At 40.9% G+C, this 26954-nt stretch overlaps 2 protein-coding genes across 3 annotated transcripts in view; both read left to right on the top strand.

The window, feature by feature from the left end:
- Positions 1-26954, top strand: part of Nell1 (neural EGFL like 1) — an 884393-nt gene that overhangs the window by 578970 nt on the left and 278469 nt on the right. The gene's annotated exons all lie outside the window — the stretch shown is intronic.
- On the top strand, positions 12732-13910 carry LOC127191496 (probable isocitrate dehydrogenase [NAD] gamma 2, mitochondrial). Its single transcript, XM_051148613.1, has one exon. The coding sequence runs from the start codon at positions 12738-12740 to the stop codon at positions 13893-13895; it is 1158 nt and encodes a 385-aa protein (XP_051004570.1). The 5' UTR covers positions 12732-12737; the 3' UTR covers positions 13896-13910.

Below are 26954 nucleotides of genomic sequence, written 5' to 3' on the forward strand. Positions count from 1 at the left end.
AGGTTAAGGATCTCAGCTCTCCACTCTCCTTTTCCTAGAAAAGCATGACCTTATCCTTTGAATGGCTTCAAAAACAGATTTGCCATCCTTTGGATATACTGTGAGCCAAATGGGCCTCTCAGCTTGGATCACTCGCGATAGACCTGACATCGAAACTCAAACCTTAGAAAAACACTTTCCCTGAACTAGCTTCTGGGAGAAAAATTACAGTGCAATTTGACAAGATTATCCTCAGACAAGCACTGGGCCCAGGGATGGGGGCAATTTTCCATAGAGTTGGGGACCTAGCTGAGAAGACAGGCCCTTCAGGAAGCTGCATATTTTCTAGGTCGGATTCCCACCCTCCGCAAAGCACTATGGGTATTGTCCTGTCTGATAGAAGATTTTCCCCATCTTGTATTTATGGATTTGTTTTTGGAAATGCAGTAGAATTTTCACCCAGCTCCTTCTGAGAGAGTCTTATCCAAGTGTGCAAAGAAGTCCTGCCCACACCAGCTCTTCTGCATTCTCAGATTCACTTCTGCTGGTAAACGTGCCATGCTTTCTCCAATCCCTTGTGTTTGTGCTCATTACTATGTATTTTGCCTGAGTGCGGAGTTTTGAATAAAATTTCTCCATAGGGGCATAGAGAAATGGCTGAGCATTTAAGACACACACACACACACACACACACATGTATATTCATAGTGATTTAAAATTTCATCCTCCCTAAGCAATTGAGTCATGCCTCACGTTCTAGGTCCCTTAGCATTCAACCCCTCGCCTCTTTCAATTCCATTTGTTTCTGCACATCTGCCTCCATCTCCCATACAAGATTGTCTTACAAGACAGAACTGCTGTCTTACTGTGTATTTTGCATAGCACAGCATCTGCACCAAGAAGGGATGTTCAGGAAGTAGATGCCCAGGGTCCTCATTACTATTTATTTTAGTCATTTTTCCCAATAGCCTTCCTTCATGATTACATGATATATAATTTTTTCAACCTTTCCTGAACAATCTTTATATAATTGTGTGCAATCTTTTGCTGAGAACCAAAGAGGGATAGAGATTGGGTACCCATCAGTGGTGCTTTGGTGATTTATTTCTTACTTAAAGAGTGGGGTTGAGAAAATATCCCACTGGGATGACTTCAGAGGCAACAATTAGATCTACAAGGTAGATATGCTGTTAGATCAATGAATAGTATTTTTGTTTGTGTTTGGTTTGGTTTGGTTTTGTTTTCTGTTTTTTGAAAGAGAGAGAGAGTTTCTCTGTGTATCCTGAGATGTCCTGGAATTCATTATGTAGGCCAGACTGAGAGATCCACCTGCCTCTGCCTCCTTACTGCTGGCATTAAAGGTGTGTGTATCACACCTGGCTGATACTAGTATTTTAAAAGATAGCTATGTAACCAGTGAGCAGGGTTTGGGAGGAGTATTTCCTGGTTCTTGGCATATTATTCAAGAATGAAGTCAAGACTAAGAGATCTTGCAGAGGTAAACAAAACATTTTATTCAAAAAGTGATAGAACAGATGAGACACTGCTCTGAGTGACAGGCCACATGAGAGAGAAGACTCAACGGCTTGGAAGGATGAGTTCATCACTAAGGCTTGTTGAGATGCTTCTCTCTTCTGAGTGACAGCTTTCAAACTACATAACCTCATCTCTACTATACGCACCCCTTCTCAATGCATCTGATTTTTTTTTTAATGCAGCTTCTCCTTATATGGCCCTGGATTGAAACTCACTATGTAGATCGGGGTAGTCTGGAACTCACAGAGATCTGGCTATGTCTGACTTCTGAGTGCTAGGACTTAAAGCATAAGCCACAAACCCAACACATGTATTAATAATCACGTGAACACCCAGTAAAGCATATGCATGAGATGGTAAGTGAGAGACTTGCCACAAAAGTTCACTTAGAAGACAGAGTTGTCTTGTAGCACATGCATCCAAAATAGTTTAGGCTGTGCCAGCCTCCAGTCCTTCTTACCTAGGCACAACTGGGCCTAGAATATATGCTTTATGGTGGCTAATAATGGGAAAACAGCATTCTACTGTTTGGAGAGGGGTGTGCATGCAGGATGATGCAGATGGGGGTGCTAGGTTGATAGCAGGCTGTTAAATGAATTGTTTCAAGAAGGAAGTGGGTGCCAAGTACATGCGGATGAAGTCCTAGGCTGCCAGGTGCCTTTTAAAAGAAGGCTGTGCATTACCCAAACTAAGCAGAGTCGTTGTGAAATGCTCCCTAAAAGATCTATTCCACAACATTGCTTTTTACCAACTTCTGGCTCAAAGGTGTAGGTATGTACCTGGGAGGTGGGGGCATCTTCCTTCTCTCCCCTACCCACTGTCTCCTTCCTCTGTCTTCTTTCTTTTTTCCTGTGTTTCCTCTCTTCCCTCCATCTTCTCTCTTTCCCCCTCATTATCCTTTCTCTTTATCTCTCTTCCCACCTCCATCCCTTCATTTCATTTGTTGACTCAGCCCTTCCTTATTTTCTCTCTTCCTTCCTTTCTTTTCTTTTTTCCATTTGGTTGTTTATGTGTGTATATATATATATAAATATATATAATTGCATCATTTTACCCCTTTCCCTTCTTCCATTTGCTTTATTTTTCCCCCTTTTTTCCATCTCTCTCTTTTTTATTAATTTATTCAGATTACATCTAAATTGTTATCCTATCACCTGTATCCTCCCATTCTCCCTCCCCATTTGCTTTCTTATAAATGAGGAAACTATTTTTGATTGTCATAAATATATTTGCACATACTTAATGTATATCTCTAATTATATAAATAAAATCTATGCAGTCTATATAATATTACTTGTAGGTATATGTTTTCAAGGCTTACCATTTGGTAATGGCTAAGCAGTTGATGTGTTCTTCCCTAGGGAAGACTCTTTCTCCCACTGTCAGGATTTCTTAGTAGCTTATTGCTCATACAGGACCACAAAGGTCTCCCAGTAGCCAAAACAATCCTGAGCAAAGCAGCAATGCGGCAATGCTGAAGGGATTCCCAGCCCAGATCTCAATATATATTACAGAGTCATAGCAATAAAAACAATACAGTGCTGTCACAGAACCAGACATGTAGTACAATGGAACAAAATCAAAGACCTATGCATGAGTACATGTAACTTCCACCATTAATCTTTTGACGGAGATGTTAAAAACTAACTCTGAAGGGATTGAAGATCTGAATGTGAAACCTGAAACATGGAAACTGCTAGAAGAAAACAAGGAAGTGCCCTATGTGATATTCATGTAGGAAAGGGCTTCTGGACTCCATATGATAAAGAATTAAGGTCTATAAATGACAAGTGGGACCCACCCAGCACTCTTCCCTCAACTTCTGTGCACAGAACACAACATGCAAACAGCATCCCACTGAGAATCGAGCTTTTTCCTTTACAGACTACACCAGGTTCTACCATCGAGTTTGTGGCAACCGACACCTCTCTGGAAAGATGCGCAGAGGCAAAGCCCCCAGTCCACATCCTGTGCTTAGGGTCGGAGCCAACATAAAACTTTCAAAAACATTTCTATCAAGCAGCAGGCAAAGCTCTGTCTATCAATATGAGGAGCCCCTGACTCTGTCACCTGTGGCTAAAATTAATTTCCGAAGAGCTGGGCCATCTCATTTGCCTTTGAGAGCAGTTGTTTAGTTGTACTTTCTGACATGCAGACCTCAGTGGGTACCATAACCCAGGCCTCTAGCAAGCCTCACCCTCTTGTGTTCCTTTCATCTGTGCTTATGTGGATGTGTTAACAAGGTAATAGGCAAGTGCTAGGTTCTCTGTTCTGCTGGTAATTATCTTTGACAGGCAGTATTCCAGGCTCCCTCAGGAAAGAGAAAGATCACCATCCCCGAGACTCCCTCTGTCAGATGAGAACGTCTTTATTAGGGGTCCCTGTGAACAGGCAGAAGACCTTGCGATGTCATGACTGGCAGTGTGGATACACACACATGGTGCGTTGGCAGTCCAGAGTATCCTGGGGTCTTTTGTTTTTTACACAATCTCTGATAGTCAGGAAGTGAAAGCCACATGGAACACTCATGTTTGGTTGGTCACTTGGGTAAGCACATTTCTCTGCTCTGGCATTCCGTGCCAAGCCATATCTGAGTGAAGGAGAGCTCTGTCTTCCAGCTGCTGTCCCAGTCACTGCTAATCAGCATGCAGCAGACGGAGTCCTCATCTGCAGGAGGGAAATGATATTTTGTCTTGAGGGTTATTGAATGGCCTCTCGCTTTTTCTTTAGGTGAATAAATTTTAGCCCATACTCACATGGGCTTGAGGATTATTAAAAATTAGTCAGCATTCACAAAATATGAAGACAGATCTTCAAATAATTTCTCTGGGTAAGGGGGGATTATAAATGGGAGTTCATTCATTTCCCTCTAGAAGACATATTAATACCTTACATCAATTTTTCAAATTGTTAAGTGAAGGAAGAGTGGGATGTTAAGTGCTTCCAATACTCTGTAAGTAGAGGAATTTTCTATATCTGTGAATAAATAATAAATGAGGTTACGAATAGGTTGCACTCAGCTATCAAAGTATTCAGTACACTACAAATGCTACTGTATTCTTGGATTTTTTTAAAATTATAATTTAAATTTGAACCAAACTATACAAGATGAGTTCAAATATAGAGAAATAGCATATTGTTTTCATCCTATTTGTTTGGACTGGGGCTGCTCCAAAATACTGTATTCATATGACCTAGGCAACATTCAAGTTGCATGTGTTCAATTCTTGCCAGTCTCTATGAAGACGACACTCCCCTCATGTACAGAAGAGGCAACTGAGGCAGAGAAGGGTTAACATGTTGCTCAAGCCAGATACTCACAGCTCTAAGTGAAAGCATCGTAAACAGCTTTGTCAGGGGCACGCTCCAATAGCCGCAAATGAAGCAGCCAGATTTAGAACCCAGGGCGTATGTGACTTTCAACTCTCACATATCACTGCCTTGATAGGCTTTACTTAAAAATGGGCCCCCAGGAGCCATTCCTAACTCCCTACCCATGAGGCATCCATGCTCAATTCTGTTTACAGATTCCCTCTCTGCTTCCTTGGTGTTTCGAAACAGTGACCTTCTTAAGACACTATCATAGTTCCATTTTCGACAATTTATAGGTTAACTTCCCCCCTCCCCCTCACGTATGTTAATTTGGCTGCTGTCTATGGCTTTACACTCTTGCTAGGTCAGTATTCTGTGGTTTGGTTAGTGGGCCCGGTTATGCAGTGGTCATGAACACGATATGGGAGACACAACATTGCTTTTCTCATATGCAAGGCTCTTTGTTCCCCTTACCATAAACAATCATCTTCTTGATTAATTTATTATGTACTTAACATAATTTACTCTTCGGTTCCCACCCAAGAAATAGATCCCCTGTAAGATGTTAGCTGCTCCATCTGAAACCCTGCCACCCCTGTGTGATTGATTTATAAGCTCCCTCCCCAGCTCCTACCATGGGATGCCTGTTGCTCTCCCTGTGGAAGGGAGCCCTTGTTTTGGGACACTGTCTCTGCTCTTCCTTGTATTACTGCTGTAGCTTGGTGAAACACCTGACAGAGGCATATGTTGGGAAAGTGTTGAGACTCTATCTCTCTAAAAAAATATTGACTGGATATTTATGGGTTGCTTAGAAACCTGGAACATAATGAACAAGATAAGAGTAGTGCTTTAAAAAAGGATGTCACTCTATAAATCAGCTTCTTCTTGAGATGTTTAAGGCATCATTCTAGTTAGGCTATGATGTTGCTGAAACCCAACGTATTTCTTGTTCCCTTTCCTTTAGGTTCCATAGTGACATGATGTGCTGCTCGGTTTTACACAGCCTAGAGTCATCTGGCAAGAGAATTTCCATTAATTATTTTCTATATTAGATTTCCCCATGGACATATCTGCAATGGAATATCTTAATATTTAATCGATATAGTAAAATGCAGGCCATTGTGGGTTCCTTAGGTAGGAAGTCCTGAATAATAAAAGAAAAAAAAAAGGTAGCTGAAAGGAAGCAAGCAAGCAAGGAGGTGTTTAGCCTTTCACTCTTGATTGTGCATGTGATGTTGACTCTCCTGAAACAATGGACTGCAATTTGGAATTGTAAACCAGATAAACACTTTCTTCCTCTAGTCTGCTTTTGTCAGGATTTTTTTTTAATTACAGCAATGGAAATGAAACTAGAACAAAGTGGTTTCACTTTCCTTTATTCTGATAGATACTCAGTGAACTATTTCACTTTGAAACTCATAAACTTTAAATGTGACTTTGGTGAATTCTGTATTCTTTGGCCTATACATGATTTGCCTTCCATTCCATTTGCTAGCACTCTTATGACATTGATGCCTGGTCTTGCAGTTTTCTTATTAGCTTTCATGCTTATGTGCATCTTCTTATGTGGACGTTTCTCATTTTCCTTTCCAACAATTTCTCCTTTCTTTTAGTTCTGTTGACCTCTTCTGTATCAGGGCACTACTTTTTCTCTCCATCTTTATTTCTCAGAGCATACCATTTTTGTTTCATGAATCTTTTGTTCTTTTCCTCTTCATGGAAATCATTAGCAATGATACATGAAGTAGGTTCTTGTGCCTCCCTAGTGATGTTTGCCTGTTGAGTCGCTTTGTTTTCTGCTTTTTAATTTAGAAGTTTTCCACCAATGCTCCCCCTGGCTTTTCACTCATATTTAAGAGCTGAGAAGTGAGACTGGGTCCACTCATCTCTGGTGTGCAGTTTGATCATGAACTTCAGCTGGGGGCTCTTCTCTTGGAAAACACCTGATTGTTAATATTTTATTTTAGGGTTTGGGGGCGTTGTTGAAAATCCTCTTCAATACTCTTGCTCAGGCAGAGATAGCCACATTATAGCACTCAATATGGCTTTCTTCTTTCACTGATAGTCAATATCGTGCCTGTATTCATTTGTATGCAGTGTTTCTTAGGACCAAAAATCAAACTCCCATCTTTTCCTAGGCTGGTGGGGCCACAGCCATCTGTGAGGGCAGACTGAAGAGGAACTGATTGGATATATATCTTTGAAACAGACTCTAGGTCACTCTTTCCTCACTTCCATCTGCCAGTCCCTAGGATTTCCTTTTGTGTTGTAAACCCAGTTATTTTCTTTTCTTCAAGTGCTGTGCTTTTCTCTTGACTTTCAATGTCTATGGAACAGGCAACATCCCTTTATCGGCTTTCCAATTTTCACACTTTTATCCTCAGTAATTCTCATGACCCTTGTATATTTGCGAACTTAAACAACGGGGGGGAAAAAAAGAGAGAAATAGAACTTCCGTGGGTCTTTGAGACAGGGTTATTGCAAGGACATGCTTTTAAAGGACCCTTTACCTAGATGTGTGTTTGCAGATACTGGTAGTTCTGCATAATTACCAGCATGCTTTGCAAAGGCTTGAAAGTCTGCTATAGTGATATGTGCGCTTGCTGTTGTGACTCTTGCATCCCATCTCATGGGTGGGGCATAGCCCATCTTGACATCACAGCCCTGAAGAAGGCTGTACAACATCGGAGAAGAGCACACATTAGGGTGAGGAGACCAAGGCCCAGTGTGTGTTTGTTTGTTTTTCAGTTATAAGGAATAATTACTATCCCTTAGCACATTACTTTTGTTAAAGGCAGGATCTAGGTAAGAGATCAAGAGATCGTATTAATGTGTAATGAAACAGACTGTGTCATTTTGGGAAAATGTAAAGCAATATTATCAATGAGTTGGGTCTCAGAAACATCAAATGAACTTCAAACACATTCTCTCTCTCTGTCTCTGTCTCTCTGTCTCTGTCTCTCTGTCTCTGTCTCTCTCTCTCTGCCTCTGTCTTTGTCTCTGTCTCTATCTCTCTCTGTGTGTGCACCTGTGCATGCTTATGCATGTATATGTATGTGTATGGATTTAAATTTTTCTGCTTGTATCAAGGTAAGTCTTGTTATAAAGTCACCATAACCCTTGAGGTTTTCTGTCGCTTTTACTCTTTCTAATGCATGCTTTCCTTTTTAAAATTGTATTAGTGAAAGCCTTTCATTTTAACTCCTGAATCCTTTCATGCTGCCCTCAGGGTATCATAGAGATCATAAGTTTGCCGCTGAAGATGCCTAATCTCTGACCCCAATTATTTCCCCTTTTTTTCCTGTACCTAGTTTCCCACATAAACCCAGCCAACCAGGAACACTTAGTGCACCCTATAGGCCTTTCAATTATGTCTGCATTTCAGAGAGCCTCTCTCCCCATCTGTACCTTCTGCTACTTGTCATTCCTTATGGTCCCTCTCCTGTGCATTCCTACCAAGTACATAGGGGTGTCATCCCAGCCCTGTCACTAAGGACCATTTAGTACCACGTCTCTACACACATTTATTCATTACATGTATATATGAATTATTATATAGAAGTTATTATATATAAGCTATTATATATATATATATATGCATATACATATACATAGTCTGTCTGGAATTCAAATTCTCTGAAGGTCAATGTATTTGTATTTGTTGCACGGAACTTTTACTGTAGCGTTAGGAGATCTGCATGCTTATCAGTCTGCCATCTGTGTATCCATTTTTATTTTACGCTTCTCTTCTCACTGGAATGCAGGTTCTAAAAGCAGTCATGCAATCTGAAGAGAGTGCGGTGGTGAGAGCTGGGAGACAGCTCCATCTGGAATGTTCTTGCTGTGCGAGCGCGAGGACCTGCATTCAGATCCTTGGCGCCCACGTAGGTAGCCAGCTGTGGTGACGCATACCTGTAAGTTCAGTGCTATAGGGAGCTGGAGAGAGACAAGCAGATTCCTGGTGCTTGCTGTACTGTGGCCCATCTGCCTGTATTGATGAGACTTGGGTTCATTGAGAGAGTTAGCTTTCTTTAGTCTCAGAAATTAAGGTGGAGGACCAGGGAGGTGCCTTCATGGATAAAAGCCCTTGCCAAACAAGGGTAAGGATTGGTCAGATCCCTAGTACCCATGTAAATGCTAGGTGGGTGTGGCAGCTCAACTGTTAATTACAGCGCTCTTGAAGTAGGTCAGATCCCTACCCAGTTTGCCATATTGAGAAGCTTGTGTTCAACTGAGAAGCCCAGCTTAATTGAATAAGGTAAGATGTGAGTGACAGACTCTCAACATCTTTACCCTTTGCCCTCTGCACACACATACACTCATGTGCACATGTACCTTTTCACACAGGTGTCACACACATGAGCATGTGTGTATACACATGACACATACCACGGACACACATCCACGTACAAAAATAAATGAATAAATGAATAAAATATAAGGCACACACACACACACACACACACACACACCAGATGTAACAGGTCGCTTGGCTCTGGATCCCATGTTCTTAAACATTAATCTGCCTTCATTGTTTAGGTTGCCACTGGTTGCTGTTAGTGTTCATGCTTTTCTCTGTTCAGGATTGTGATAGTGTTAACTCTCCTGTCCACGGATATGTCACCTGCTTTAGATGACAGTGGCCTCTTTCTGCATGTCCAGCATGCCAGTACATTTCTTCTCTAGTTACCCTTCTCCAAGTCCCCTTCATTACTGTCATCTCTTTCTTAGGCTGTCTCCGCAGACATATTCCCAGCCAAGGACTTCTTGACCCCACTGGCATGACATTATTACTGGGTCACAATCAGCTATGGCCTAACAATGTTGCACTTACTGTAACTACTTGTGAGTGGCTCCCTTTTTCAATGATTCAGACTCACCCCAGATTTACTGTCATAGGATGCAACATTTCTTCAACTGGATTTCAGGACAATATCTTGGGTTGGATTGACGGCGGGTTGTTCATAACTTATTGGCTCATATTTCCCGAAATGCCTACGATCTATTGTTATTGTAATCGTAGCATTTCTTACAATGGTTGTGGCAGCATGCACAAGGTCTGTGCAAGGTGAAGCCAGAAAAACAAAACTAGCACAGAGGGAGATGATGGGCACAAATTCCCACCGCTAGCTTAGAGACTGTAGGCAACTGATAGCCATGGAGGGGGGAGTTAGTTATCTTTAGGCCCCTGAAGGGTCTGAATATTCAGCCCTTGCAGCTAGGACCAAACGGGTTGAGTGAACACAAAGTTGGGTGGTGAATCTGTAAGGGGAGGGAGGAAAATGTTCAAAATACAGTGGGTTAAGTTCTTGTAGAATTAATAAAGATTGCTTTTTTTTTTTTTTTTTAACATTTCAACCATCCTGCTAGGCTGCAGTCTGTGAACTGGGAATTTATAGGTGTATATGTTTCCTTGATATTTTTTTTTTACACGTTAAACAAGAAAAGAAACTAATAAAAGTTGTATATTCACCTGTTTCCTCATAGGATAGAAAGAAGAGTGAGGGTGCCCTAAAGCCCTTCAAACTTTCACATCCGGAGTAAAGCAGTCATCCAAATGAGAGGTTCACTCAGTTGTGCCTTATAACATTAGCATAAAGACTACATGGAAATACAACTTCCATACATTTTGATGCTGAGATTATAATTATTTTTCTCAGTCTGGGATACTGCCTGCTGCTCTTCTTATGTTACCTGGAGAGGCCTGAATTGTATCTTTGATTTATAGTTCAGTGCAGTTTTAATATTAGTAGAATTGCACCTACGTTTTCCCTTTAAAGTGATATGGTTTAAAGCCAATAAAGAGATTTCATAATCATTTGCCCATACAGTTTTACTTTTTGTTACTATTTCCTACAAAAAAAAAATTAGAAACCTTTTGTTCTGTTCAGTCTACTGCTTTGTGTATGTGTGTGTGTGTGTGTGTGTGTGTGTGTGTGTGTGTGTGTGTGCGCGCGCACGCAAATGTATATGTATACGTGTGTGCCTACATGGGGTTATCTCCTGTAATGCCATTTGTCATCTGTAATAGCAAAATCAAAGTTGGAATCATCTGCTGTAGGCTACTGTTCACACTCCTATGTAACTGTCTGCTGTGTTGATGATGCCTAAATCTATATCATCACCTATGATCTCTCATCAGTGGCTGCAGACTCATTTATTATGGCACTCTCTGGAGGTCATTGTGTGGATGTCCTCCAGGCTTCAGAGACATAGCATACTGCAACTGAGCTCATTTTGATAATCTTTCTTCATCCCGTTACTGTTCTTCCAATGCTGCCCATTCTTTCATCGACTGCACATCTTTCCTCCAGTCTGTTAAATACATTCAGAACCATGCTCCGTGTCCCCAGGCCTAGCCCAGACCTACTGAGCTAAATCTCTCTGGAAGCATTATTCTTTGTATCTCTGGCCTCACCCTTATGTTGCTACTCATCCTGTTCGGGTCATTTTTTAGCCCAGTGGCTTTCGCATTTCAGGATGAACCTACGTTATTAAAACATATTTTTCTGTCAGATCCAGGGATGGTCATACCATAAATATATAGGTAGTTCAAGGCATTGCATTTCTTACTCAGCATTTTTCTGATAATGTGTTAAGTGAGAAACCCAATTATGACACTCTAACAACAGATACATGTCATTGTATATTTGTGAAAATCTGTATCAGGCATAAGCTTGGAAGAAAACCTTAAAGCAAACCATAGTTATGAATGACAAAGGATTTCCAATGGTCAGTCATCAGTTACTAAATATATATCATTTGCAGGCAGGATTCTGGCCATGGAGAAATATGTGCTGATGCCATGCATGCCCTGGGTTTTTCAGGAGTACCAGTATCTTCTTCCCAAGTCTTCTGTGACTCTGTAATTATTGAAAAATAAAGTCCAGTTAAACAAATTAAATTATGTGTGCAGCAGTCATGAAATGTCCAGGACACAGCATCTCACATCTTTTCTTCTTCATCCTCTGTCTCTTATGGTCTTTCTGGCTCGTTTTTATATGTTCCATGCCTCTCAAGTCAGAGGAAGTTGACGCAGTCATCCCACCTACAGCTCCATATTCTGAGTCATTTATTCTCAGTATTGTAACTAGTAATGAGTCTCTGCACTAAACACTAGCTACTGTCAAAAGGAGTTTCTCTGGCCAAGGTTGAGATAAGTGGCACAGGTCTCTGAACATAAACATACTTAAAAGACAATAGTGGGTCTCCCCTGGTGCCTATGAGCTCCCCAGACACAGGCTTTTGGGAAAGAGGGTCTGTTTTCTTTAGGGATATGGCACAGTTGTGTTGTTGCGTGCTGACTCTTCACCCATGCACATATGGGAAGTGCTAATCAAAGCTGGTAGGTTAGTGATTACTTTAAAAGGACATGGGATTTGAGTGGAGATGTGGTGGGAAAGCCTGGCAGGAGCTGGAGGGAGCTTGAGATGATAGATATGACAAAATGCAAAGTCTCCATGTATTAAATTTTCAAAAGATGAGACTGACGCTCTGCCTGCTGCACTAAGAGGGGCACAGGGAAACAGGGAGTAGGTCTGGAGAGGGCTGTGGTTGGGGAAATGGACTGGGAGGAGTGGAGGGATGGAACTGTGGTTGGGATGTAATATGTATGAGAGAGGAAGAAAATTTCGTTTTTCAACCAAGAAACCATTATTCTAAAACTTATATTTACAGAGCACAGTACATATAATGTGATGTGTGGAATTATTACCCAACCCCAAAATGTCTGTCGCTTTTAGTGCGGACACCCTATCTTTCCATGCCTAGCATTCTTACTAGAGCAGAATGTCTGTGAAACAGAATGTGAGGAAGGAGAGAGAATTGTGACTCGAGGAGGAATCATTGCCTCAGAACTCCAGGGGAAGCCATTTCTAAGAAAGAGCAAGGGGACAGGCGTGATAGTGGAGATGCTGTCAGCCGCCAGCTGCTCTGTGAAGGCAATTCTCCAACCTGCTCTTCTTGGCTGTGCTAGGGAAGCTGTATGCGAGCTTGTGACTCCCTGGAGAAACGTCTGCTTACATCACACAGTGGCTCCCTCCGCTAAATATGGTGGAAGACACACAGTGACTATGATTCCCGGAGATGGCATTGGGCCTGAGCTTATGGTTCACGTCAAGAGAATATTCCGATCAAAGTGTGTGCCAGTGGACTTTGAAGAAGTGTGGGTGACCTCTACATCTAACGAGGAGGAGATCCACAATGCTCTTATGGCCATCCGTCGGAACCGCGTTGCTCTGAAGGGCAACATTGCAACCAATCACTATCTGCCTGCCACTCACAAATCTCACAACACCAAGTTTCGCACCATCCTTGACCTCTACGCCAGTGTAGTCCATTTCAAGACTTTTCCTGGTGTGGAGACCAGACACAAGAACATAGACATCATAGTTGTTCGGGAGAACACAGAGGGCGAGTATACTAACCTGGAGCACGAGAGCGTGAAAGGGGTGGTCGAGAGTCTAAAGATTGTGACAAGGTCCAAGTCTCTGCGCATTGCTGAGTATGCCTTCAGGTTGGCTCAGAAGATGGGGCGCAAAAAAGTGACAGCTGTTCACAAAGCCAACATCATGAAACTGGGAGATGGGCTCTTCCTGCAGTGCTGTAAGGATGTGGCAGCCCACTACCCTCAGATCACCTTAGAGAGTATGATCATAGACAACACCACCATGCAGTTGGTATCCAATCCCCAGCAGTTTGATGTCATGGTGATGCCCAATCTTTATGGCAACGTTATCAACAGTGTCTGCACAGGGCTGGTTGGAGGATCAGGACTTGTACCAGGAGCCAATTATGGTGACTCTTATGCAATATTTGAGATGGGTTCAAAGACAATAGGTCAAGAGTTAGCTCACAGAAACATTGCCAATCCTGTCGCCATGCTGCTGACCAGCTGTATCATGCTGGACTACCTTGATCTCCACTCTTACGCCACTCCCATCCGCACTGCCATCATGGCATCCTTAAAAAACAAAGCCATCTACACACCAGACATGGGTGGCCAGGGTACCACATCAGGCATTGTAGATTACATCCTGGACTATATGAAACGCCATACACACAGTTGAAATGCAAACATCTTACTGCCCCACACTTGACTCACCCCATCTGAAACTCCAGCCAGTGTGAATTGAGAATCAACAACTCACTGGAAGGGAAGGTGATAAGGACCACTGTTGATTTTTTTTCCATTAAATTGAAATGCAATAAATATTGCTGACTTGAATTAACAATGCTTATCGCAATATAGACAAACAGGAATTTTCCTGAAAGTGTATTCCAACACTCTCATCGCTCTGGGATATGACTTGGTAATAAATCAGAACTCTTTTTTGCAGTTCTGGGGCTTTCTCAGAACCTTAAAAAAAAAGGTGACTTTTCTCCTGAGCCACTAAAATTTAGTAATACAACTTAGACAGGGATCTTGCTTTCCTGTAGACATTCTTAATGAGTTAATCATACAATAAAGTTTGTCTGATAAGTGTGTATTATACCTTTAAATAATGAAGCTGAACTAGTGCAGAAGGCTCCCACACCTACACTGTCCTCTTTTCCTCTGATGGTGTTTAGGATCTTTGTGTTAGGAATCCCCTGTGGTCTTTGATGGTGCATGAGTTCCCTCCTAGAAAGGACACTTAAACTTCCTTCAGTTATACTACTAACTGTGTTGGTCAAATCCCTTCACAGTCACAGGACTCACAGTTCTATGCTATATAAATAGAATGTTGAAATGCAAGCCACACACTCAGTTATTCACAACTTCTTGCGGTTTATTTTCCAACTATGAAAAATTGGACGTAAAAATGGAAAGCCAGGAGCTAACTTAAATATCTGCCTTTTTTTTTTTTTATTTTAAATTTACAGTACTTTTTAAGTTATAGTTGGGAGTAATGCAAACAAACAAAATAAAAACCTTATTAGTATCTGAAATAAGTTCTTAAGTAGAAAGTGTCAAATTGATTATACAAGCTCACAATAATTTTACCAGAAGGAATGGCATATGGACGGAGTGAGACTGAGGAAAGCAGAGAGATCCCCAGTGTTCTCATATCTCACCCATCAGCTGTGGAAACCTGCATATTTCATTATCACACATTAAAGTTCTGCATATGGGACCCTGAAAAGGTCTGACAGGTGCTGGCACACCTATCTTAATGATGCGTATGCCCGTGGCCAGGCAAGTTGAGAGATTTTACTTGAGGAGGAAGGTGATCAACAGCCCTACAAAGAGGAAGTTCGTGAAGAAGGCAGGCAGCCAAGTGGAAAATTTTGAAAACAACTGGAGAAGTTTTGGTTGGTAGCCCACCTCTTGCATGATCGAGACCTACACCAGTGGCATTGTTTGGTGAACAGAACAAGGATTTACCCTGCCTTCTCAACCTATTGTGCCATAGTGGCCAAATTAACTAACCCACTCCCTACTTCTGACCCTTTTTCTGAACACTAGAGTTATGTAGTAGTTAACACCAATTTTGAGCATGAGAAGACCTACACTCACTTAGAAGACAAGGCTTTGTACAGCCCTGTGAGGAACTATCTCGATTTGGTTAGCCTTTAGGTGGGTCTATGATGACTGTCTAACATAGGTAAACTGAGGTGGGAAGACCCATCGTAACTGGCAGACAACTAGAAAGAAGAAAATTAACTGAACATAGGCATTCATTATAGTTTCCTGACTGCACGTGCAGTGTGACCAGCCACCTGATGCCCTAGTCACTAATCTCTCCCATCATGATTAGACTTGAAATGCAGGCCAAAATAAACCCTTGCTATTATAAGTTGCTTGAGTCAAGGTCTTTCATCAAGGAGACAAGAGCAATTAGGTAATACTGGGGCTTTATTCAGAGAACAGATAGTTCAGCTGCAGACAGATGCCCACATGCCAGCTTATGGTTAGCACTGGGGTGTGGTTATGGTGTAGTTGAGCTAAAGTTTATCCCTAGGTTAGAAATGTGTGTCCCCTGACACCCTCCCAGAGTCTGGAGGTGACAAGTTTCATCCTTTACTGTCATTCACCATTTTCATTGTTAGGCTCTTCCACTTGACTATCTCTAGGGCAGGTGTCACAGAGCTGTTCTTCCTTGCTCTCCGTATCTTTACCATAATGACTGGTACCCAGAAGATATGTAATACACATTTTTTGAATTAATGAAACATTGGACAATGGTTTGATACTCCTATATATTGAGTGCAATAATAGTGGTGCCCATGCCATAGCATTGCTGAAAAGGCAAAAAAAAAAAAAAAAAAAAAAAGCTACATTTTGGGCATCCATCGCATAGCATCTAGTAGGGTTTCAAAAGTCAGCATCTTCATTATTGCCCATTTCATGCTGTGGCAAGTGATGGTCCCAAAGGGGAATCAGGTGGCTATGAAAGGTGTCCTGTATAGATTAGCATCCCCGTAACACTCGTTCAACCAGGAAAGCACGCTATCTTCAGTAAGTCCCCTGATTCTCTCTCCTTTTTATTTCTTTCCCCCTTTTTTGCATGTGTGCATGTGGTATGCATTTGTGTATGTCTCTGTTTCTGCACACGTGTGGGTGCATATGTGTAGAAAAATGCATGCGTGTGTATTAGAAGCTCCCTGGTGTCTTTTACTTAAAAGTATTCCCTGTTAACCTGTGCCTACCTATATCTTAGTTTCCTTTCTTTCGTTTCCTGCAGTGCACCTGATCTGTTCTTTCTGAGACACAATAGAGTCAAGTCACCTTCTTACTCAAGACTCCCCAGTTCAGTGGCTTCCTTTGGTCCTTTAGAGAAAGCTCGCTAAGCACACATAATGCAATGTGCCTTAGGCTGTAAGAGTGATTGAGGAATCCATCACTGTGGAGTCAGGACCTAACACAGGGGCAGGTTCTTCATTCATACTCACTCTAAGTATTTATGGAAGGAAACAGGGAGCGAGTGAGTGGAAGGCTCCTGTCACAGACAGGTGTTGGCAACCGGAAGAACTAATTTATTGCAGAACACCCATGCCTGGCTTTCATCTACAAACCTCTCTGAGACCTTTCTTTTTTTCTTTCTTTTTTTTTTTGACAACTTCATTCTTTTATAAATTTCAGAGTAAAAAAAAAAAATCACATGCTACAAGGCAGACACCCTTCCGAATACACCGTGTGCAGGCAGAGCATGTTTTAATCAGCTAGGATGATTCAGGAAGTCCTTGCTCTGCCTTCCACACAGCCTCTGCCTACCAGCTTGCCACAGAGTTACCTGCTTTTAACAGCACAACCCATTATTTGCCCATAGACAGTATACAAAAGCCCAAATATTATAAATGTGATGCTCAGTTCTAGTTTATAGTTCTAACTTGGGATAAAACAACATCAAACTAAAAAGTTGTATTTTCATAATTTTTTTTAATTTTTTTTTCTTTTCAGGTGCCTCATACATGATAGGCAAGTGCTCTAATAAAGCTATGTCCCCATGTACTGTGTCAGATAAGAATAGCATTCTCCACAGCTATGTGGAGAGTGGGGACTGACTCTCACATTAGCTCTGGTGCCCCATATTTGACCACTTCCCCTTGGTGGGGAGGCCTAGTGGCACTCAGAGAAAGAATAAACAGGCAACCAGGATGAGACTTGATAGCCTATGACCATACAGTGGGGGAGGAGGTCCCCCTTGGTCATAGACCTAGGGAAGGGGAATAGGGTGAAAGCGGGAGGGAGGGGGAAAAACGGGAGGATACAAGTGGTGGGATAACAATTGAGTTGGAATCTGAATAAATTAATTTAAAAAGTTTTTAAAAAAAGAATAGCAGACACACTTGTTGAGGTACGGTGTTCTTACAAAGAACACTGCTATAAGTGATTTAAAATCCTGGTTATATAAGTCATTCCACGGAAAATGCTTCTGTACTGATTTTACCATATAGCTCTCCACTCTGGAACAGTAGCCTTCAGCTTTACCTATACATGCAATATAATAATCAAACATTTGGGGAGGGGAAAAGGGTAATACAAAAAAAAAAAAAAAAAAAAAAAAAAAAAAAAAAAAAGATGTAACCAGGGCTTTTCTTGACTGTTCCCTTCTAAAGAATGCTGGAGCCCAAAGGGCAGTGAGGCAGGTACCTGTCAGGCCGAGACTATGCCCCCTGAGTTGGCTTTACTGTGCTTGACCATCTCCTCTTTCTGAATTCATCCCGGCATCTCATTTTTGTTTTTAACGGCCACTCAGCTTTGCTTCTATTCCCAGGATATTAAGAACAGCAGCCATGCTCTCTGCCTTTCTCTAACTTACCTCATTCTTACCAGCTTGTGATCTTACAAATCATCCATGCAAATGCTAGAGTTGATGTTCATCTCTCGTCTGCCTTACACAGTAGATGTTTTGACACTGGATGAGTTGCTTAACATCTCTGATCTATGGTCTGTTTGTTTAAGAAGGTCAAAGCTTACCTTCATGGATGGTGGAGGGGACTGGGAGGAGTACAGAGAGGGGAGGCTATAGTTGGGATGTTTTGTATGAAAGAAGAATTCAAAAAGAAAGAAATAAAGAAGGAAGGAAGAAAGGAAGGAAGGAAGGAAAGAAAGAGAAACAGAAAAAGAAAAAATTCTTTGATTGTCTATTGCTAAATGATACCCTGCACCTCGTGGTATAGGACAAAGGATTGTGTAATGGTTCTGTAGGTTAAAGGGAGTATTGAGAATGGCTGGGCCTCTCAAGATGGCATCCTTCTTATAGTGCTGTAGGTTAAAGGGAGTCTGGAATGGCTGGGACACTCAAGATGGCTTCCTGGTTATTAACAGTAATGGCTGCGTCCAGAATCCTGTTTTTTCCCCACTTGAAAATCTGAGGTAACTGGGTCTCTTCATAGAACGCCATCTTGTTTCTTAACTGAAAAACTGAGGCTGTAGATTTCTTAAGGTTTAGCCTTGAAAATGTCTCAAGACTGCCACCTCCACATTCTGATGATAAGAACACACCAGAGATAACAGCAGATTTAAGAACAGGGAATGGTTAGAGGGTTAGGGTTAGCACTGGGGTCTCGGGGAGCGGTAAGGCCTTATTGCACAGAGTCCAGTGGAATACAAAGTGATATGTGGCCATATTTGGAAACATATTCTGTTACCATGATCATTTATTTCTGTGCCTGCCCTGCTTGCGAGAGCCACTGCTCTTATGATTTCCCTATTTCCCCCTCACCTCTTACTTAGCTTTAGGATCTGTGGATTCTATTCCATAATCAACTCGATCCACCCCATTTTTCTCTATGCTTTCGCCAACTATAGATTAGTTTTGGAGGCTGCTTGCCTGTACTTGCTATTTAAGAAGTAATTTTATTCCTTCTCAAGTTTCTGATAGGATTGAAAGTAGATACTTATAGTTTTACAGTTAGGTTTAAGTTGTTTAGGATTTAAGAGAAAGATTGAAGATCTCGAAAGATGTTTTTTAAGTTGATAAATACAAGACACGATAGAGAATGATTTATGTACAAAACTTTAGACTCACCTAGATAGGATAGACAGTGTTTTCTTCAAGGTTGCCAGATACAAATGAACTAAATATTTTGAATGTAACTTTTAAATACGTCTTTTTTGATTGTTTCATAACTGTTCTTACTGTATATAGTATATTATAGTATATACTATATTATATATAGTATATTATAAAGTATATATACTTTATATAGTATATTATATATATTATATATTATATGGTATATTATATAGTATAGTATATAGTATATATAATACTATATAGTATATAGTTTATTATATACTATAGTATATAGTATATTATATATTATATAGTATATTATATATAGTATATTATAAAGTATATATACTTTATATAGTATATTATATACTATAGTATATAGTATATTATATATTATATAGTATATTATATATAGTATATTATAAAGTCCATACTCATTTGAGAAAAAAACAAACAGAACAAACAAACAGAAACCTTTTACTAACATCACAGGTTTGAACTCCTTCACCTTACATTTTGTCTTGCAAGAACAACTCATCTATTTGGTAATAGTCTTGATGTATCACATACTCTTTGGGGTTAGAGGATATTTCTTGCTGACCTTCTAGTCCTTGTACCGACCATAATATTGCTTGTATAGGTGGTGCACATTTACTATTGGGTTGAATGTAATAATTACAGTTTATGTGTTATGTTTTGTCTGTTGTGCTCCATTTCTTATCCTGCATAGTTAGCATTTATTAAGTCTCATGTTAACCTGACTCCAGGGTTATTATTACACTCATCATTTAATAGAGGAGAAAACTGAGAAGCGGAGACACTAAGAAATCCGCCTGCAGCGTCACCAACATGAGTTGAGGCCAGGTAGCTCTAGAATTATCATCCTTGAGTGATCATGAACATTTCAGATTGGTGAATTCTCATTTTTATGTGAAGGAGACTCTTTTTAGCCATAGGTCCATGTTTCCACGTGGCGACAATTTTATCGGTACATGTAGCATGAAGGAAGTGTCTAGAGCTGTCTTCCAGTATCTGCAGGACAGGAAGGTAGAGTGACTGGCCTTGCTCCCGTGTAGTACGGAGCCTGAGGAACACCCGTGCTATCTCAAATCTAATGGTGCCTGTTTCTCTGTAGCTCCTTTCCTTGTGCGGCCCACATTCAACGCTGGTGTATTTAACCATTTACTATATGTCTTGTGTTCTTCTAAGAGTTTACTGTATGTTAGCCTTATAATTCTCACATTATTATATAATGACTCGAGTAGAACAAGTCCAGTGTCTCACTCAGGGCCATTTGCGTGGCAGTACAGAAACTGGATTGACTAAAGCTTAGAGTACACACCAGTATTTAACTATTACTACTAGATCTTATCCCTGAAATTATAGTTCCTGATGCACAGAAAGAGGAGTGTAGAATTTCCAGACATATTAGACCATCCTGCTTCCTGAGTTGAGCATTAAGTGTTGAAGACAGTGACATTTCAAAAGCATCAAGCTCGGAGCCAGAGAGAGGGCTTAGTGCGTGAAGGGATTTATCCTCCAGCCTGTGGACGTCAGTTTGAAAACCAGGATCTACACATGTCAGAAGAAGATCTTCTGATCTTCTTAGGGGTGCTATGTCTTAGGGGTGCTATGGTAACGGTTCAAGCTCATCCTCCTTAAACATACACCCCCATGCTCATACCACCTCCCCACCACACAGCCCACATCCACACCCCCCCCCCCACACACACACATACACGGGCCCCCATTTCAACCCACACAAATAATAATAATAAAAAAAAAACAAGGATACAAATTCTTCTTTTGAAGTAATATCTGACAAAAAGAGAACAAACCTGGACCACAGATGATGTGCTACTTGGATGAAAGGATTGCTAAGCTGGAATTAGTGGGGCAGGCCCTGCAACTCAAAAGAGTAGAAAGTAGAAGGAGAAAGAGAGGGCTGTGCATATCTTTAGTTCCAGGAAATGTTCCCAGCTCCCGAGGCTCCAGGTGTCATCTTCAGGACTAAAATAATCTAAAATGATGATATGGGGTAGACACAATAGTGTAATTGTAATTACCACATATCAGAGGAGGAATTGGAAGAAAGTGTCCAGTGTAGGGTCGTTATTGAAGTTGCGAACACTGGCGGTATCAATGCAGGCTCAGCTTTGACAGGAGCTGGCTGCATAGCCAGAGGGATTTTGAAGGGGGATGTTTGGTCCTTAGAGCTTCCTGCCAACATGCGTAACATTGGAATTTGAAGTAACAGAGGGATCTTCCCATCATGAAGAATTTCTTTACCATGGTGGAAAGTATAGCTATTACATCTGCAATTTTTCTGGGAAGCCTGAGTAAAAAAGGAAGAAGTGTGTGCGAAGTGGGGGAAATGCCTCTAGCTCATCAAGGCAATTAGAAAGAAACTCTGAGGCTTACTATCAATTTTACAAATGCTTAACACTCAACTGAGTACAAATGTCTGCTGATAACACTTCATTTCGAGTTCTGCTCAATTCAAATGTCTAGTTATACACACACATGATGAACACTGTCACAAAAGACAGGATGTCACATGTCTAAATATAAAACTGGTATTTTTCTATTTCTCATAAAATGCCTTAAAATCAAGTCATTATAAACGTTTTCATGCTACCCAGTAAGGATCTTATGCAGGGAGGAACGTTGGCCTTGCTTATACTGAGTTAATATTTTTATAAAAATTATCTGGAGAATATAAGAAGAGAAAGAATAACCTTAAACAAAGAATTACTAATTAGTCACAGAAGTATACTTTTCAGAATTGCAAATATCGAATGCCTATGATAGTTTGAATAAATATGGCCCTCATAGGCTCATATAGCTGAATGCTTAGTGAACAGGGAATAGAACTATCTTTGATAGGATTAGAAGGATGAGGTGTGGCCTTGTTGGAGGAAGTGTGTCACTGGAAGTGGGCTTTGAGGTTTCTAAATTCCATCTCTCTCTGCTTAGGGATTAGGATATATTTCTCAACTACCCCTCCAGCATCTGCCTGGATGCCACCATGCTTCCAGCTATAATGGTAATAGACTAAACCTCTGAAGCTAAGCATGCCTTCAATAAAATGCCTTGCCTTGGTCATGATGTCTCTTCACAGCAATAAGTTGTAATTAAGAAAATACCATTAGCTAGGCTAGGTAGTGCATGCCTGTAATCTCAGAGGCAGGCAGATCTCTGTGAGTTCAAGGCCAGCCTACTCTACAAAGCAAGTGCAGAACAACCAAGGCTACCCAGAGAAACCCTGTCTTGGAGAAAAAGAAAGAAAGAAAAGGACTAAGGGATGAAGGAAGGAAGGAAGGAAAATGCCATTGTTTAATTAGCTTGTCGAGGTAACTCCCTCACAATATACCTGTGTATTAAAACATCAAGATACACATACACCTTAAGTATATAAATTTTAAATGGTCAATTCTACCTAAAAAAGTCTAGAAAATATAAACACTGATATTTTAACTATATTTTAAAAATATATTTTATTAATTTATTCATATTACATCTCAATTGTTATCCCATCCCTTGTATCCTCCCATTCTTCCCTCCCTCCCATTTTCCCCTTACTCCCCTCCCCTATGACTGTGACTGAGGGGGACTTCCTCCCCCTGTATATGCTCATAGGGTATCAAGTCTCTTCTTGGTAGCCTGCTATCCTTCCTCTGAGTGCCATCAGGCCTCCCCATGCATGAGACATGGTCAAATATTCTTAATAAAATTCAATATTGGTCACACTGTAGAGCTCATAAATATGAACCCAGTATGCCAAATGGGGAAACAAGTCCTAAGATGATAGAATTGGGATCTTGTGATGGCATGAAAAAAAGGCATGAAACACAGACCAAAGAGTTCCTTGCCTCCAGAGGCTGAGAAAGACGTATGCTGACAGGTTTGATGTAAACTTCAGAGAACTTGTACAGTGGCTGTGGGCTGGGGAGATTCCTGAAGTTATTCATATAAAAAGATGAAAAGAATTGTTTAATTGCCTCCTATTCCAGTAGAAACAATATTTCTAAATGAATCTGTTATTTAGAATACATTACTCAATACTATCTATACAAGTGAATTTGGAATTCAAAATTTCATATTGCTGTCCATCTATATGTCACTTAAGTAGCTCAACTTTGTACAGACTATTTTCCTTTCCTTAAATGTTGCCACGGGGTTCAGTGAGATTGCTCAGTGTTTAAAGGTGCTTGCTCCCAAGCCTGGGGAATCTGAGTTTGACTTCTGAGACACACATGGTAGAAAGGAAGAACCGATCCCTGCAAGTTGTCCTCTGACATAGCATGGTCTGCATAAACCTACATGCATGACTCACCTCCACCACAAGCAAATGGAGAATTAACTGTTCTCACCAATCAAAAGGAAATCATTATGTCATTTCTTTAAATATTTTCGATGTTTTCTAATCACAGCTTTCTGTGAGGAAGTAAGAGGAGATACTGAAGTAATGCTGTAGAAACCAAACCGGCAGCAGCAAAGCAAGAAGCAGACGTTTCTAGATCCTCTTATGGAAAGGAATACAAAGGAGGTTCAATGGAAATTATATTTAACTCCTCACAGCTGTAGCCAGGGAACAGCTGTGGTACTTCACCTGGTTTTGATCTTTCTAAGTCATGAAAGGTTTAGTTTCTTGAACAGGTGCGCAGTGTACTCAAACGCCAACTTTATGCCAAGCTTCCTTCCAAAAAGATGATGGAGAGCCTGATTTATAAATAACCTGTTTCCTCCAGGCTAAGGATGTCTCTGGGATTGATCCTTTACAAAGTATTCATGTTCTGATAGTGTTATTTTTTTTTTTTTTTTTTGTCTACGGTTTAATCCTGCCAGCAGGAAGATCCTTGCCCCTAGTGACCCCACTGGGTCATTCTTTCTCTCCCTCACTCACTGCTCTGTGTGGATTGTTGAGGGAAGCTGCAGCTTTGACCTGTAAACTTTGGAGCCCTGACTGAGGCTTTAAGATCCCAAATGCACTCTCTCAAGGAGCTCTCAGCCCTGAGGGAATCAGCAGAAATTATGCACTAAAACAGAGCATATAAGTGTGGTAATCGCAATATGAGCAGATGGCTATGAGAATAGAAGGAAAAGGAAACCAGGGCAGCCTCCCAAGGACACGCCAAGTCTCCAGGAACAGGAAGAGGTGAAGGAGTAGAAAGGAGAGGCAGGAGCATTGTGGGTAGGTGTTGGTGTTTGGGCTGCCATTGTTTGCTTGCTAACTGATATTCAAAGCCATTATAGAATTGTGTTGGAAGTGGTTGGATTGGATTGAATCTGTACGGTGTTTTTGGTAGGAAGAACAGTTTTACTATATTAATCACACAGGTCCATGAGCATGAAAGACCATTCCATCTTCTCATCCTACCTCAGAGACACTTATAGGAAAGTGGGCTGAGCAAGCCGTGGGGTGCAAGCTGAGAAGCAACACTCCCCCATGGCCTCTGTATCAGCTCCGGCCTTTAGGTTCTTGTCCCATTTGAGTTCCTCTCCTGACTTCTTTTAGTGATGGATGATAATGTGAAAATATAAGCCAAATAAATTGTGGTATTCCATCATAGCAGTGATAACCTAACTAAGATGGGGGTGTGGGGACTAGAATGAGAGGATAAAGTAGAGAAGAGGAAGAAAGAAGGGGACCAGGGAGGGAATACAGATCAAGATAGCTAAAATTAAGGGTCATTTGAGGGGTGGTATGAAAACATAATATAGCAGAAACTTTATATATATATTACATAATATATTTTATATTACAAATGCTATAATACATATAATTATATTACACACACATATATATGTATATATATGTATATATATATGTGTGTGTGTGTGTGTGTATATATGGGAGCTAAATGAAAGTACCAAATAGTTAGGGGGGCATAGACAGAGTTTGAACTTGCCATCTCTTTTCATCAAATGAAGCTTCTTCTACTGGGATTGAGTTACATTTAATTGAATGTTGGCCGAAGGGACCCCATGGGAACCGCCAAACAGCTAAATCTGTTGCCAAGACTATAGATTGGTCTCCACAAACTGATGTCAAAGCCCCATTGCTCTAGACTACACCTGTATTATTCACTGAGCATGGAGAAGCCAAGCTGGTACCTACATAGACCCTTTTCCCTATGATCCAGCATCTTTAGTACAGGAAAGTACCCTGCATGCTATCAAAGGAGAAACATAAACACCAAGCCAGCCATAAGCACTAATAGCAATAGAATGATTTCTAATGCCATCTGCTATTCTCATAGATCAGTGCCTTGTTTAGCTATCATCAGAGAAGTTTCCTCCTGCAACAGATAAGGAACAAACAAAGACCCAATGCTAGACATTATGCAAAGAATGAGAGACTCATACCTGCATAGGATGTGTCTATCAAATCCCTCCTCTAGAGACTCAGAGAACCCTGGAGAAGAAGAAGTAGAATGAATGTAAGAGCCAGAGAGGATGGCAGACACCGAGAAAACAAGATCCTCAAAATCAAAATGACCAAAACTTATCGAACTCACAGAGAATGAGACCGCATGCACAGGGCACATGTCCCATCTCTAAGGCAGAAGCTATCTCCAATTGATAACCACATGTAAATGAAAATTTAGTTGTTTCCATGGAGTTTTCACTAGGGAAGCAAACTACTGTAAAAGTTATTTGGCATGTCCAACAGTATGTATGCACCAGAAAAGAGCTCAATGATTTGATGGAGGTTCCTTGTCTCATAATGTCATGTTAGGACTTAAAAAAAATCTCTTTATCATTGCTATCTATCTATATCTATGTCTGTATATCTATCTCCATTATCTATATCTATTGCCTATCTATCCTCTTTCTACCTATCATCTACATTTTCATCTATCTAATCTATCTAATCTATCTATTCTATCTATCTATCTATCTATCTATCTATCTATCTAATCACCTATCTGTTGGCTCTGTTTCTTTATAATAAAACTTTATTATACAACCCAACTAGCTTACACAAGAAGGAAAAAAGGGTTAAAGGGACAAAAGAGTGAACCTTCCAGTGTCCGTTCCACGGGACGGGTCCTTAGGTGTCTCTCTGGCCCGCGTGCTGGTCCAGCCAGTCCACTGCTCCCACGCTCTCTCCCCCAGCTGACTTTGTTGTTCTCTCTTCCCCAACTGCCTGGGTCACATGGGAAGGACCGGCTCCTTCTCCCGGTGAGGGTCAATTAGAAAGACAATAGTCCAGGTGGGGTTCCCAGGTCTGCTTCCTGAATTCCAGACCCAGGATGGCTCCACTCAGTCTGTCACAAGGTATTCATGGGGTGCCCCAAGGGTAAAGCCCGCCAAGACTGCTCCCACCTGTGACAAGGCTTATTCTTTCCCACACATCCCCCTTCTCTTTTAAAAAAAATTAAGAACTATATACACACCTATACATATATACATAATCATCAGGTATCAAGTACATAACCAAGTCCTTTTATACTTGTTAACCTGAGAAAGTATTCCACTATCCTACCAAAAAGAGTCCTTTTCTTTCATGAGAAATTGCAATTATCCATCTATACATGTGTTTTTAATTCTTAAACTAAAGCTTCTAGTAACACTGTGGCTATCTAGTCTTCAATCTCATCAGAGACCCAAGAAGGAAAATCTATCTAATAAAGGACGTGCTGGCAGGCAACTTCCAAGTTGCATAGGACAGAGAGA

Source organism: Acomys russatus, chromosome 7 (genome assembly GCF_903995435.1).
Source record: "Acomys russatus chromosome 7, mAcoRus1.1, whole genome shotgun sequence".
NCBI classification, from domain to species: domain Eukaryota; kingdom Metazoa; phylum Chordata; class Mammalia; order Rodentia; family Muridae; genus Acomys; species Acomys russatus.

Coding starts and splice junctions, on each gene's coding strand:
- LOC127191496 (XM_051148613.1), top strand. CDS start 12,738: ATGCTGTCAGCCGCCAGCTGCTCTGTGAAGGCAATTCTCCAACCTGCT.